General features: G+C 35.7%; 1 protein-coding gene across 1 annotated transcript in view; it reads right to left on the bottom strand.

The window, feature by feature from the left end:
- Nucleotides 1-1,399: 1,399 nt before the first annotated feature.
- Nucleotides 1,400-15,619, bottom strand: part of ESF1 (ESF1 nucleolar pre-rRNA processing protein homolog) — a 62,066-nt gene continuing 47,846 nt past the window's right edge. The window contains exons 11-14 of the mRNA XM_059406521.1: nucleotides 13,772-13,859; nucleotides 6,013-6,092; nucleotides 2,950-3,096; nucleotides 1,400-2,241 (exon numbers count right to left, since the gene is read on the bottom strand). Of these exons, the coding sequence (XP_059262504.1) occupies nucleotides 1,948-2,241; nucleotides 2,950-3,096; nucleotides 6,013-6,092; nucleotides 13,772-13,859 (609 nt within the window). The 3' untranslated portion in view covers nucleotides 1,400-1,947. The remainder of the gene's footprint in view (nucleotides 2,242-2,949; nucleotides 3,097-6,012; nucleotides 6,093-13,771; nucleotides 13,860-15,619) is intronic.

The following is a 15,619-nucleotide window of genomic DNA, read 5'->3' as shown; positions in this document are numbered from 1 at the left end:
ATACTAACAATGTCAGTCTCTAGTTTTATTTGTACTGTCTTTGGTTTCGGTATCAAGGATACCAACAAGAAAAAATCAAATAAATGGGAACTTATGGGTCACCCAAACTATCCTCACATTGCTTGCTGAATTTTGACAGTGGCCATTTTTTATCCTGAGTTTTACTATCAGCAATTATTTATTGAGATCTTCACATTCTTCATGTGGAATCTTTAATTAATGCTGCACCTGATAATGATTTTTTTGCTTTTTCCTACCTAAAAAATATCAACTCTTTGAGAAAAGAAGCCGGGGCTATGAATTATTTAACAAGGTCAATTTATTTGTTATAAGCAATCATATGCTTGACTACCAAAATGAGATTTATAATTAAAACCAGTGACTTAAAAACATAGAACTCAAAAAACAATACAAACCCCAAACAACAACAACAAAAAAAACCCAAACCAAACCAATCAAAACCCAAAGGGCTAAGTTTCACAGGAATCTTAAAATCAACTCTTGAGTAATTCCTATGTTATGATTAAACAGTTTAAAGGAAAAAAGTATTTTTCCCTGCATAAATGAAATACAAATAATTGTAAAACTGTTTATATATTGTACTTGTAAACATATTAAGATTCATGGTCTTCTCAATGTTGAGCAGATAAATACTGGGAATTTCACGGATAGATCAATAAGAACACTGCTCTATTTGGCTGAAACAATGCCAGTGCTTTATGAAAAAAACAAAACCAAACCAAACCACAATTTCCTGCATTTTTCTGTTAAATTGGGCAATTTAATTGTTGTTTTTCTGCTTTCAGAGACTGTTAATACACCCTTATTATCTTCATATCCCTTTGAGTTTTACATCCTTTTATTCTTGAAAACACATATTACATTAGTAGGCTTAAATTTTTATACCAAATGTCAAGTTTACTATTAACCACAAACCTGGCTAATCTCCTATTGCCTTTCAGAATCTACCATATTTATCATTTGTTCCAAGTGACCATTTTGGTTTTTATTTTCATTTGTTTATATAGCACACCTAATTCTCCTCTCTAAATGGTTAGTAGTATATAAAACCTAGACCAGATGAGATCCAGGTGTATTAAGGCCTTAAAGATGTGCTTTAATTTTAAAAGGAATTAAAATTCCTTAAACTCTATAGCAGCATATCCACCCTTCACAAGCATTCCAAAAATCTGAAGGGCAGACAGAAGAATTTTCTGTTACTACAAATAGAAAAATCATTGCAGAGGCTCACGAACATTTCAAATACAATTATGAGCAATGCAAACCTTGAACTGCCTCTTCATAGAATTGTCCTCTTTGTCAAGTTTTCAGGTATTTTTTCAGAGAGTAGTTTATTTAAAGTGCATAAAATGAAATAAATCAGTCCTACACAAATTAATAAAAATATTTTACACTTTTATTTACAAATTATTTTCATAAACTATAATAAACACAAACAAACAATAAAGAAAGCTACAGGCTTCTATCCAATTTGGCTAGAAAAATAAATTATTTACACAGATACCTAAATCTGCCTCCTGTTTTCAGAGAAATTAATGTATAGCATATATATTTCTCCAAATTGTAACTTATTCAGACTTAAAAACTGGGCACTGTTCTTTACACAGAATTGTAAACAATCTTTTAAAAAATCAGGCTAAGAGTAAGTTTCTACTAGAAAGGCTGAATTTCATAAAATACAAAAATTTTATAAATTCTGTATTTTAATTAAGTTAAATTATTATTAACTTGTAGAAATATACAGAGCAAATTTGTATATCATCCATAATTAGGTCAAACTATTATAAAGGTGAAATTTTACAATGGTCAGAATAAGATTTTATTCATATTCTTGAAAGATAGCTTTGTTCCCAATAAATAATCCCTCTATCACTTCACTATACTTTAGAAGAATACATTCTCAATCCAAAAAGAAACAACATATAGCTATTTGATTTTTTGTTTTTTTCTTGCTTGAAACTGCTCTGTTTTATTTTTTACAGATTTAATCAACATTGACAAGGCAGGATCAATGGATTTCTTCTGTGATTCCTTTTGAATTTCACTCTCTTTTTTCTTTATTGTCTGAGTAAGTTCTTGTTCTTTTTGTTCTCTCTGCCGGGCTTTCTCCTCAAGGATTTTTTCCATAGCTTTTGTTTTCTTGAAATTAGGATCTGAAGGATCCAAATTGAACAAGTGGGAGGTATACATCGCCTGAAACCGTGCATCCTTAACATTTACCTGCAAATTCAAAAGGAAAACAAATAATTAAATTAGTAAATCAAAAGGCCCAGAAATGGGGCCAATTTTGAAAGTGAGCTGTCGATTATATAAAATATAAATATGAGTGTTTTGTATTGATTCATTAGAAAATTGTTTTCCCACAGATCTTCAATGCGGTTTTAAGGCCTGTCTTGGAAGTCATTAACTAGTTGCTGACAGCTATTTGTAGATTTTTTGTACAAGCTCAAACTCATACATAGGAGTGAATGGCCAGGAAAAAGAGGGAAGAGAGGGAGTGATGGAAACAAAGAGATAGAGCAACAAAAACAGCATGGCCTACTGCAGTGGTCACTGTCCATAGTGAGTGTGTGACATGGTGTGACATAAACCTCTTTCTCAGTCAAGCTTGAGTATGCACATCTTTCCTATCATGAGCGACATACTGCACGTGATTCTAACATTAAAAGCTAAGTATTAGGGGGGGAAAAATAAAGCAAAGCCCTAACTTTGGCGCAATCAAAAGACAAGCCAATACTTCACCTCGTGTTCAACTAAACAGTAATTTGATCCTCCCTGGGATAAAGCAGCTCTTCTGGACTAAAATTTAGCAGCTTTGGCTCCACTATGGGCCCTTCCTAAGACATTTCAGGCTAACTTTGTGCTAAATACTCCTCTCCAGAGTTGACTTTAAATTCAACACCAGCTTTAAGAGGTGTCCCTGGTTACCTCAAAATCATCCTCTAATAATTCATTCTTCTTCATAAGCTGTTTTTTCTTCTTCTTGCTCAGATTCTGGTGCTCTACAATCTTATTGTAATTGAAGTGTTTCTTACTCTCTTCCTCCTCATCCATCATGAGCAAAGCCATTTCAGCCTGTGGAGAGAAAAAGAAAAGATCAAATATACAACAGTGGTTTTTTTTTTTCCCCAGGCAGAAGTATGGGGCACAGATATGCCCTCTAGGAAAGGAGATCCCAGTCACTAATGCTCTGGGATAACATCTGCCATCCATAACCGATTTTGAATTACCAAAACTCAAAAAGAAACTCCAAGATCTCTGTAGAGCAGTAAGATAAAATTTTTAGAAACAACATCACCAAGAGTAGGAGAGGTGTGAAAGTTTGTTTAAAAACTAGACCACAGAGGTGCCTGGGTGGCTCAATCAGACCCCCAAATAAAAATTTCTCATTTTCACTTTGGTCTTTTCATGCAATGACACTAAATCAGCAAAAATGCATTATTTTGTGAAACAGGCTACATTTTCCAAACGTGTTTTAACAGCAAGGAATTTCTTTTTTCTTTTGCTTTTTTTTTTTGCCTTTACTTTTCAATACTGATACATTTCTATGAATGCAGGATCTTAATATTTGCTTCTGAAATATGTCTGTTTCCAGTAAACAGTGGAATTTTCTTCCAACCATGGGATTAAACATGAAACTTTAGGAACCAAATAAACCACGTGTACTTGAGAAAATACAGAGTATACTGCCAAACTTTCTATATGAATCTTTCTATACTACCACTTCAGATTACTTTTTAAAAAAGATTTATTTATTTTTCAGAGAGAGAGAAAGAGAGCATGCACATGCAATGGGAGCAGCAGGCTCCCCACCCATCCGCCCCCCTGCACCCCCCCCCCCTCGCAGGGAGCCCAATGCGGAATTTGATCCCAGGATCTTGGGATTATGACCTGAGTTGCAGGCAGATGCTTAACCAACTGAGCCATCCATGCAACTCTAGACTGCTTTAATTTTCTTTCACTTACATCACTGGCACCTGCAGTTGGCTTTCTTTTTAGAGCCATTTTCCACAAAAGAGGGATTTTCTTTGCACTGCTTTACTCTATGAACATTAACTGTGTGCAATAAATGGAGGATAGAAAAGATGCATTATCATGCAGAGTTTAGGTAACCAGTTAGGCTCACTCCCAGACAGTGATAGGAACATCAGTCATAGGGTCATTGTTGACTCTAATTCCTGCCTCAGCAAAAATACTATTAACCTGTGCCATGGATCTTTGTAGAGTTTGCAAAGCATAAAGGTCAGTGCGTTTCTAAGGAAGACTTCAATTTTGTACATTACATTTATGTTGTTTGCAGTAATGAGAGAAATTAGCACCTGACAACACAAAAACAAAGTCTGAATTATAGGAGAGATTCAGACGGAATTAAAACTTAAGGCAGTATTTTCATGTGTCTGTTGGCCATTTGTATGTCTTCTTTGGAGAAATGTCTGTTTGTATCTTCTGCCCATTTTTTGACGGGATATTTGTTTTCTGGGTGTTGAGTTTGCTAAGTTCTTCAAAGATTTCAGACACTAGCCTTTTATCTGATAAGACATTTGTAAGTATCTTCTACCATTCAGAAGGTTGTCTTTTGGTTTTGTCGACTTTTTCCTTTGCTGTGCAAAAGCTTTTTATCTTGATGAAGACCCAAGCTCAACATCACTTGACATCAGGGAAACACAAATAAAAAACCACAACGAGGTATCACCTCATACTAGTCAGAATGGCTAAAATTAACAAGTGAGGAAATAACAGATGTTAGAGAGGCTGTGGAGAAAGGGGAACCCTCTTACACTGCTGGTGGGAATGCAAGCTTGTACAGCCACTCTGGAAAACAGTATGGAGGTTCCCCCAAAAGTTAAAAATACTGCTACCCTATGACCCAGCAATTGTACTACTAGGTATTTAGCCAAAGTAAGTACATAAACATAGTGACTGGAAAGGGCACCTGCACACCAATGTTTATAGCAGCCATATCCACAATAGCCAAAATATGGAAACAGCCCAGATGTCCACTGACAGATAAATGGATAAAGAAGATGTGGTGGATATATACACATGGAATACTACTCAGCCAACAACAATAACAAAAGAAACCTTACCATTTGCAACAAAGTGGATGGAATTAGAGGGTATTATGTTAAATGAAATAAATCAATCAGAGAAAGACAATTACCATAAGGTTTCAGTCACATGTGGAATTTAAGAAACAAAACAGAGGATCATAGGGGAAGGAGGAAAAAATAAAATAAGATGAAATCAGAGAGGGAGACAAACCATAAGAGACTCTTAACTACAAACTCCAGGGTTGCTGGAGGGAAGGTGGGTGGGAGGTAACTGGGTGACAGGCATTAAAAAGGGCATGTGATGTAAGGAGCACTGAGTGTTATACGCAAATGATGAATCACTAAACTTTACCTCTGAAACTAGTAATACACTATACGTTAATTAATTGAATTTAAATTTAAAAAGTCAAAAGAATTAAACTTATGGCAATATTATTTCAAGGTTTTAATAGTTGTATCTTTTTGTCTTAGCTATAGTAAGAATTTTTAATAGTGACATTATTTTCCTCTAAATCAAAAAGGGACATGACTTAGGTTTGAGATAAAATTTCAACTTTGTATTGGCTGGAAAAATGAATGGTAAAAACTACACTGCTAGGAGCACCAAAGTGGCTCAGCTGGTTATGCATTCAACTCAATTTCAGTACAGGTCATGATCTCAGGTTGTGAGATTGAGCCCCACATCAGGCTCAGAGTCTGCTTGAGATTCTCTCCCTCTGCCCCTCCCCTCCACACACACACATACTCTCTCTCTCAAATTAATCTTTTTAAAAAAAACCTACATTGCTAAAATGTTTTATTTTGTGTTTTATAATTTATTTATAAATTTCATTGCTAAAATCAATTATTTATTAGGGACACTAGAAACTCATGTAGACCATTTCATTTAAATTGTACATATCAATTATCCACTAGGAATATAGCAATGATCATGTTTTACCTTTTGTCTTTCTATTTCAGCCTCTTCCACTGATGAGCCACCTTTTGTAGATTTCGCTGATTTTTTCTTTTCTTTTATATCTGGCACAACAAACCAACACAGAAGGGTGAAAAAATTACAAGACTATCTGCGACATTCTATTTATACTAGGAACAAAAATGCAAGATATCTAGGAACAATCTTATCAATAAGCATACAGAAACTAAAGAAAGTAAAAATGTCATTGGAGATAACTATGGAAATGAATGAAATAAATACATCTGGATGGGTGACTTATAAAGAATTTCTTCTGGAAGTAATGTATAATTACATTATTAATTAAAAAAGAAAAACCATGAGATCATTTGAATAGATACAGAATATGCCCTGGGTAAAATTCAACATCCATTCATATAATAGAACAGTATGGCTTACTGTGTAATAAAATGCACTATTCTGTATCACTGGAAAAAAGAAGGTATTATTCAGTAACTGGTGCTGGGAAATCTGCTTTACTCTAGGGAAAAAAAATCAAGTTATAGCCTTGCCTCATAATGTACAGGAAAATAAAATGCAAATGGACTAAAGAGTTAAACACTAAGAAAAAAAAAAAACCTATGAAAATTCCAGAAGACAAGTTACCTGATCTTATATAGAAGAAATATTTTCTTAGCATAAGAATAGAAGAAATCACACACACACACAAAAGTGATTTGAATATATAAACACTTAAAATTCTGCATTTAAAAAATTCATCTGGAAAATGAAAAATTCTTTACAATAAGAATTTCATAGTAAAAGTTTAACAAACAATTTTTCCTTCTCTAAAGACAAAACTGATCTTCAGTTAACTTTCTATGCCTATTATTAAATACAACTACTTATGGTAAAAGTGGCTCCTGACTAGTAACACCACTTATATTTCCAGGGACTCAGGGACTTCTGGAGACAAGATGTTAGAAGAGATGTTCTCATCCTGAATGAGATAGTCACATGCAGGAGCTAAGGGCACGTGAACCTGGAACAGCTGAACTGGGTTTAAATTCTAGCTGTGCCACACTTATGCTGTGGCAGTTTGGACCTAAGCCCTTATCTGTAAAATGGGGATTCTAATAGCAGCACCTACCTCACAAGGTTATTGTGAGTACTAAATAAATTGGTAAATGTGAAGAGTTCAGTTAATGCCTGACACATGATGCTATAAAGTGCCTGCTATTACTACACATAAATAAGACGTCCTGGGCTCCTCAGTGATCATGCTGATGCCTTATTTTTTCTTCTTTTTTTTGGTGTCTCTTGGAGTGGGAGGGGTACAAAGGGAATTGGTACCAGGGTACTGAAGTATGAAAAACTAGTTTAATGAGTAAAAAGTTTAAGAATCTACAGAGACATGTTCTGTTACTCTAGAATATTATTACACAATGCTAATCTTCTCTACTGAATGCTGTCCTCTTTGGCTAGGCTGTGCTCTGTCCTTCCAACACAGAGAAACTAATGGTCTGCGAGGTAATATTGATTAATGCTTACATAGCACTTACTGTGTATCAGGCAGTAGTACTGTTCTACTCACTTTACATGTATTAACTAATATAATCCTCACAATAATGCTATGAGGTAGATCCCATTATTTGTTATAATCTTCATTCTGTGGAAGAGGAAACTGAAGCAGAGAGATTAAGTAATTCTCTCAAGTTTAGTAAGTGAAGAAAACGTGATTCACACCTAAGGAGTCCGGCTCAGGGTCTCTACTATTACTCACTAAACAAACTCCTTTACTATTGAATGTCATTCTCTTTGTAGCAACTCTTTCTGTTTAAAATACATTTTATCGGGGCGCTGGGGTGGCTCAGTGGGTTAAACCGCTGCCTTCAGCTCACGTCATGATCTCAGGGTCCTGGGATTGAGTCCTCTCTGCTCAGCGGGGGGCCTGCTTCTCTCTCTCTCTCTCTGCCTGCCTCTCCATCTACTTGTGATTTCTCTCTGTCAAATAAATACATAAAATCTTTAAAAAAAAATACATTTTATCATGAGATAGTAAGAAAATTCACATAGCATATAATGGTTGAGTAACTGCAGCTAATAAGGGTAACAAAAAAAATGAAGACTAAAAATTGAGAGAGACTTTAGAAACTGCTCTGCAGCATGCCCAGCTGAGAGAAAATGCCAGCATGTAAGTGCTGCTTAGGTGCGCCCCTCAGTGCTACCAAGGCATCTGTCTGCACTGCCAGAAATATTTGTAGACAGCCCTTTTTCCTAGAGTGAAAGACTTTATTGTTTCTATCTCAAACGTTTTCCAGGAAATGATGTATCTACTTTCTCATTATCATTTTTTCTCTATTTTAAAATGTGCCTATTTATACATAATATCAGCAAGGTTCCACTTTCTTGGGGTCTGACTTCTCTACATCCTAAGTTTACTTCTGCTCTATGTTTTCAAGGCAAGAGCTCCTTTTTAAAGTGAACAGACAAGTGACACATGCAGAAGATTGTTCTGTGGCAGGAAAAAAACCCAGGCTGTTTATGATTAATACATAAAGGAGATAAAGATCTTCATATACAGCTGTGGGAAATAATATCAAAGAGCCCACAGTGAACTGTTCCGGATTTTATAACAACCTGGTGAAAAGTCATAAAAATAAACTTGAAAGAAAGACTGTAGCAAAGGAGGAAAAAAAAAGAATCTCCAAAATCGTCAGGGCTAAAAAATGATATTCAATTTTAACATGATGAAAATTTCTTTGCTCATAAAGAATTTACTGTGCTGGCCCAAACTGTTTAGCCAGATAACAAATAACGTGTAGAGATCTTTTCTGCACTGTTAACAAGATCATATTAAGAGGGTGTATCTTAATTTTTTTAAAAAAATGTGTTGGTTTTTTTCCTTTGGAAAGTTATCAGACCTAAGTTAGATAAAGAGTACTAGGAAAATGAAAATCCCTGTTCTGAAATGTTATCTTTATTTTTCAGTAAATCTTTTGGCAAGTAAGAAACCACGTGTCCTGAGACTGCTGCGAAGTACATATGGATGATTCTAACGTACTGAATAATTCTAAATCAGATGTTATGGACTAAAGAAATAAATTTAAAAATCCTTACTGAGGCTACTAACTCCTTAAGCAAAAAATGTAACAGAATATATCTATGGATAAAGATGTGTTGCAAAACGTTGACCTGTGAAAGGAAATTCCATTTTTCATTACTTGTAATGTCCAACAAGTATTCTCATAAAAAAAACTTCCTCTAAACAGTTTAGCTGAGCACTTTTAAAAAATATATATTTTATTTATTATTTGACAGAGAAAGACACAGTGAGAGAGGGAACACAAGCAGGGGGGAGTACTAGAGGGAGAAGCAGGCTTCCCACCAAGCAGGGAGACCCATGCGGAGCTCGAACCCAGAACCCTAGGATCATGACCAGAGCTGAAGACAGCGCTGAACTACTGAGCCCCCCAGACACCCTGCTGAGCACTTCTTATATCAGTTAAAAGAATTCACTGGAGGTCAAATGCAATCTCAGTACTGACTAGACAGGAGTGGTAAGTCCCCTTGCAATTCACTGTTTTTGTAGCAAATTTCAATGCTCATAATTAGACACACACTGCTAATTGTCTTTTGGACCTGGGCATTCTGGCTTTGCTTGGAAATCCAGCAATTCCCCATGTCAACTTCTTATACACATGGGTCCTGGCTCTGGCTTTGGCCTTTACTACATACTTTGAGGGTTACAAAAAGTAAAGGGAGTCCATCAAGATTCAGGTTCTACCATCTACCACTGACCCCTGTGCAATTCAGCTATGTTTTCTGAGCTCCAATTTATGCACGTATAAGGGGGGCTAAAGTTTAGATTAGAGGATAGAATACATAAAAAAGCATTTTTAAACTGTAGACCAATATATACAAGTAGTATGATATAAGCAATCAACATACTGACTGAATGAATCAAGTATATGTAGCATATTGTTATATTTTCATGGTAGTTTATCAAATATCTAAAGTTGTCAAAACAAAGGATATATTTTAACAGGGTAGATTTACATATACTTTATTTTATTCCTACTTCTTAAAAAACAAAATCTTTATTAAAGAGTTTATGTCATTAGACAGCAATAAACAAATTTTTCCAATACAGCTGACCCTTGAACAACACAGAAATTAGGGGCACTGACCCCCCCACACACAGTTAAAAATCCACATATATCTTTTGACTTCTCCAAAACATAACTAGTAATAGCCTATAGTTGACCTGAAGCCTTAATAATATAAAGAGTCAATTCATACATATTTTATATATTTGTATTATGTACTCTATTTTTAAAATAAAGTAAACTAGAGAAAAGAAAAACATTATTAAGAAAATATTAGATACATTTACAGTACTATACTGCATTTATCATAAAAAAAAAAACACATGTAAAAGTGGAGTCACGGTTCACAGTGCAGTTCATACCCATGTTGTTCAAGGGTCAGCTGTATTTCATTTCTAAGAAAAAAGTAACTTTTAATTAATTCTAGAAGTACATTATATTTTTGAAACTCTCATTTGATATCAAGTTTGCAGTTGAGAAAAAAACAACAACAAAAAAACTATAGCAAGTTTATAGTGCAGGGGTAAATAATAGAAGGAAAAATGAGAAAAGATTTCTAGTACTCACATTGGCTCCTAACTCAAGCCAAACATCAGGTCTGGCATTAATTAATGAACTCAATTCCTCCATAGTTTGAAAAGTATGTTAAGTTTAGCTCCACAGGACTGCCAAGGGCAAAGGTGTTATAAACGTATCCAAGTCCATCTGGCTTAAAATGTCTCTGTCCTGCTCAACCATGGGACTTGAACTATATACTCTTCCAAACTCTAAAGCCTTCCTTCCTATTCCGCAGCTGCTCCTTCTCAGTTTCTTCAGTGTCCATCCCCCCATAGTACCTTCACCAGTATGAAAGAGTAATACTACCTTGTGTAGGCTTTACCCGACCTCAGAGCCCAATCCTGCATTCTCCTCCCTTACCAATGCTTTTCACCTCCAGTTCCATGGTTTAAAATGCTATTTATATGCTACTAATTTATTCCCAAGTTTAAAACTGCATGGACTTCTCAGCTGATCACCCAGACTCCTTTATAAATGTAACCTAATATCTCCAACATCTCAAAGTGATTATACCCAAAAGGACCTACTGACCTTACTTCCCACCCAAACCTATTGTTCCTACATTCCTTCCTAACTCAGTAAATGGAAGAATATTCCTGCAGAGGCTCACACCAAAAATCTAGAGTTATGTTAAATTATTTCCTTATTCAAGAAAGTCAGTAAGTCTACATCCAAAATATATCTAAAATTCCACTTACTTTTCTCCTTCCAATTCCATTACTGGCATGCTATCTAAACCAACCATCATCTCTTGCAAAGCCTGTTCTCCCAGTTCTCACCAATGCTTTAATCTGTGCTTTTTTTTTTTTAAAGATTTCATTTTTTAATTTATTTGACACAGAAAGAGAGAGATCACAAGTAGGCAGAGAGGCAGGCAGAGAGAGAGAGGGAGAAGCAGGCTCCCCACTAAGCAGAGAGCCCGATGTGGGGCTCAATCCCAGGACCCTAAGATCATGACCTGAGCCGAAGGCAGAGGCTTAACCCACTGAGCCACCCAGGCGCCCCAATCTGTGAACTTCATGGGAACCAGAATACACACCAGATCTTGTCATGCTCTTGCTTTAAAGACTCTTCAGTGGCTTCCCACTGTCAGGAGAGTAAAATCCAAATGTGTTGCCATGACACAAGGCCTTGCAGGGTTGATTCTGTGCTCCAGTCTGGCCTCATACCTAACTCCTCTAACCATGCTCCAGCCACATCGGGGTCCTTCAATTTCTCCAACACCATAATTCCTTCTCTCCTCGCAGCCTTCCTACCACTTACCTCTTGTCTGCGACGTTCTGTATGCAGGACTCATTCTACAGGGCTTAGCCAAATGTCATCACTTCAGAAAAGTCTTCTTTGCCTACCCTATGTCTAGAGTATGCTACACTCCTTCATCTCAGTTATATTCTCTATATTGCCCTATCTTCTTTAAAACACTGACCATATTCTCATAATATTATTTGTTTACCTATTTAGCATGTCTTCCCTAATACCATAGACTTCTCAAGAAACATAACCTTCCTTGTATTATTAGTGCTCTATCTTTAGCCTAGCAGAGTGTCCAGCACCCAGTAGGTAATACTTACTGTTTGTATGAATAAATAAACACGGCAAGATACTATTTTTTGGCCCTAAATCTTATGTAAAAAAAATTCTCAGCCTTTTTCCTTTAAAGAAACAACTTCAGCCCAAATATAAATAATTATTCCTAGGATATACTCTGAAATCAAAAGTATATTGAAAGCAAACAAATTTTATCTATACCTTCCTTTGGAACTTCTGCTACTGCCTTTTGAGGAAGCTTATTCACAATTTAAATGTGCTGATTCCAGGAAACAAACCACCCAAGCCATCAAAACATTTTAACTTACTCTTTGAGTCTTACCCTGAGTTCTACAATCTGACCAGATTGTACATGCCAAATGAAGCACTTTGGAATGAGAACAAGGAAACTATAATGCTTCTCATTTCTCCATTATAAATTTGGTTTCCTGAAATCAGAGGATAAGGCTAAAATCCATCATCTTCTAGAAATGACCGCTCAGGTATGATAAAAAGCAGAATATGCTAAGTTTCCATTTCCCTTTCCAATGCCTAAGAATCTGACATCCTATAATAGACTTTATTCATCTTGATCTCCTTTTCATCAATAAAATGTCAGTGCTAAAAGGCTATAACAACCAGGAAATAATTTTGAGCAATTTTGACTTTCCTGTTGAGAACTATTCTGGCCCACTAGTCACAAGGGACAAAAGCAGGGAAATTTCATAAAATCCTTCTCTTTACAATGGCAGCTTGGAGTTGCTCCAGGAGCAAGTCTTTTGGAGTTCATGTGTGTGGTATTTAGATCAGGGAAAGGCAAAATGCATGAGAACAAATGGAAAATGCTTACAGTAGTCTCTGCACTGAGTTAGGTCTAAATATGGCCTGAACCTTACCACACACATTTACACATACCAAAAAGGTAAGAATGAAAAAATTCAGGAAAGAATGAGAAGTGCATACACAATGGAAACAAAGCTCCTTGGATATAGGAAACCAAATTCCAGATAGTTCAATGAACCAAGGAAAAACGAGGAAGTTGGCTTTCTTCTGCAATGATGAAGCAGGACAAATGTAAAATGGATAAAATGGAACATAGATGTTTTTGTATATTTGAGCAGAAAAGCTTTTTACACATCATCTAACACCATGTAAAAATTCAAAGAAATTTATACACACATCCACATGAACATAAATTTATTTTACGTTCACTTTTTCATAGCCTTTGTAAAGACCTAGAACAGATGCATCATAACAAAGCAGTGAAAGCACAGAAGAAGCTGACTTCCTTTTTCTTTCATCCTTTCTCTCATCAATCCTTCCGTAAGGATATTTCTGAGAAAGGAATCCCTGGTAAACCATTAATCAATCAATCCTCAATCACATCACCAAAAGCTTCCTAATAAAATTTCTCCTTGTTTGTACAGGGGCATGCTGACCCTTCCTAAGCTGAGAGATGTTTATACCCCATTGGACAGACTGTTTATAAGCCACTAACAGAGCTACACAAATTCTAGGAGTTTTAAGAGAATGGTAGTTTATACTGTTTCTACCCATATCACCTTTTAAAAAATACCTCCAATTAAAAACTCAAATATGGGCTGGCTTACCTATTTTTGTCATTTCTTCGGCAAAGTATGGGTCATTCAAATCCACGTCAGAGGGAAGTTCATCTTCACTGGCCTCTTCAGCAAGAGCCTTAAAGTTGAATATAAGAATATATATAGTTTACTACAAAGGCCATGAAGGAAAATCCTATCATTTCTTTTTTTTTTTTTTTAAAGATTTTATTTATTTATTTGACAGAGAGAGATCACAAGTAGGCAGAGAGAGAGAGGAGGAAGCAGGCTCCCTGCTGAGCAGAGAGCCCGATGCGGGACTCGATCCCAGGACCCTGAGATCATGACCTGAGCCGAAGGCAGCGGCTTAACCCACTGAGCCACCCAGGTGCCCCCCTATCATTTCTTTTAAATCAAATAGTTCAATATACAGTTTCTGTCTTTAAAAACTTTATAATCTCTAAACAAAAGCTAGACACATAAACCAGACACATATATCAGTAATACTAGTTCAAAACAGGTAGTGCTAGAGGGGCAAAAATGAAATGATAAAGACATTCAAAAGAGAAGAACACTTTTCTGTGGCTGACAGCAAAAGTAGGTGGCCTTTTCTCTCACAAAACTGAGAAACTGCAGTGACTATCAATAGTTTGAAGTATATGGTAGGTTATCATTTAAATTATTATTTAAAACAATTTATTTGCTGGTTCAAGAAAGTGATTTTTTAAATTATGAAAATTAAAATGTATACAAAAGCAGTTAAGGACACCCAATTTCAATAATTATCTTGCTTCATCTGTAATCTGCCCCTGAAAACCCTTTAGCTATTTTTAAGAAGTGTTGGTTAAATTTTTCCTAATTAAATTTGAACAGATGGTCTATTAAATTAGAATATTTAAATTAAAAATCAAGCCTATAAAATAAATAGAACATATGAACTAAGATCAGACTAATCCGATTGACTTTTATTCCAAGGAATCTAAAAAATAAGTCATTTTAATAAAAATATTTAGAGTGCACATTGCTAAACATCACCTTGCATGCTGAAGAAGACCCACCAAGCCCTAAAGAATATTCATTTTAATATTACTATCCTTTTTTAAAGATTTATTTATTTATGTTAGAGAGAGAACACAAGCAAGAGGGGAAGAAGAAATCTCAAGCAGACTCAGCGCTTGGCAAGGAGCCTGATGAGAGGGCTCGACCTCACGACCCTGAGATCATGACCTGAGCTAAAGCCAAGAATCAGATGCTTAACAACCTGTGCCACATAGCTATCCGATATTAATATCCTTTTAAGAACAAGAGTTAAAAAATTTTTCACCAAACTTACAACAGATTCAGTAAAAATATGTTTCTAACGAAGATTATGGAACCCCTACATATCTAACTACACATCTATCCACATATTTCTTTAACTGCTTTTAGGTCTAAACTATAGCTATATCAATTTTGGCCCATAACCATGTACTGATTTCTTTAGTAATAATTTCCCAGTTTCAAAACTGAAGTCACAGAGAGGAAAAGGGGAAAAGTATTTTTAACACAAAGGAAATTCTTGGGGGCGCCTGGGTGGATCAGTTGGTCGAGTGACTGCCTTCAGCTCAGGTCACGATCCCGGACTTCCAGGATCGAGTCCTGCATTGGGCTCCCAGCTCCTTGGGGAGTCTGCTTCTCCCTCCGACCCTCTCCTCTCTCATGCTCTCTCTCACTCATTCTCTCTCAAATAAATAAATAAAATCTTAAAAAAAAAAAAATGAAGGAAATTCTTAAAACTCTTCTCTACATGAAAACTATGGATGGAAGGGATCTGTTGGAATCTAATACCAATCCAGCACAGAGCACTGAGTCTAGAACAAACTGGCTTTCAACAAATATATTTTTAATAGCAGTAATAAA

This window comes from Mustela nigripes, chromosome 7 (assembly GCF_022355385.1).
Source record: "Mustela nigripes isolate SB6536 chromosome 7, MUSNIG.SB6536, whole genome shotgun sequence".
Classification (NCBI taxonomy): Eukaryota; Metazoa; Chordata; class Mammalia; order Carnivora; family Mustelidae; genus Mustela; species Mustela nigripes.
This window is presented reverse-complemented; position numbering and strand designations above follow the sequence as displayed.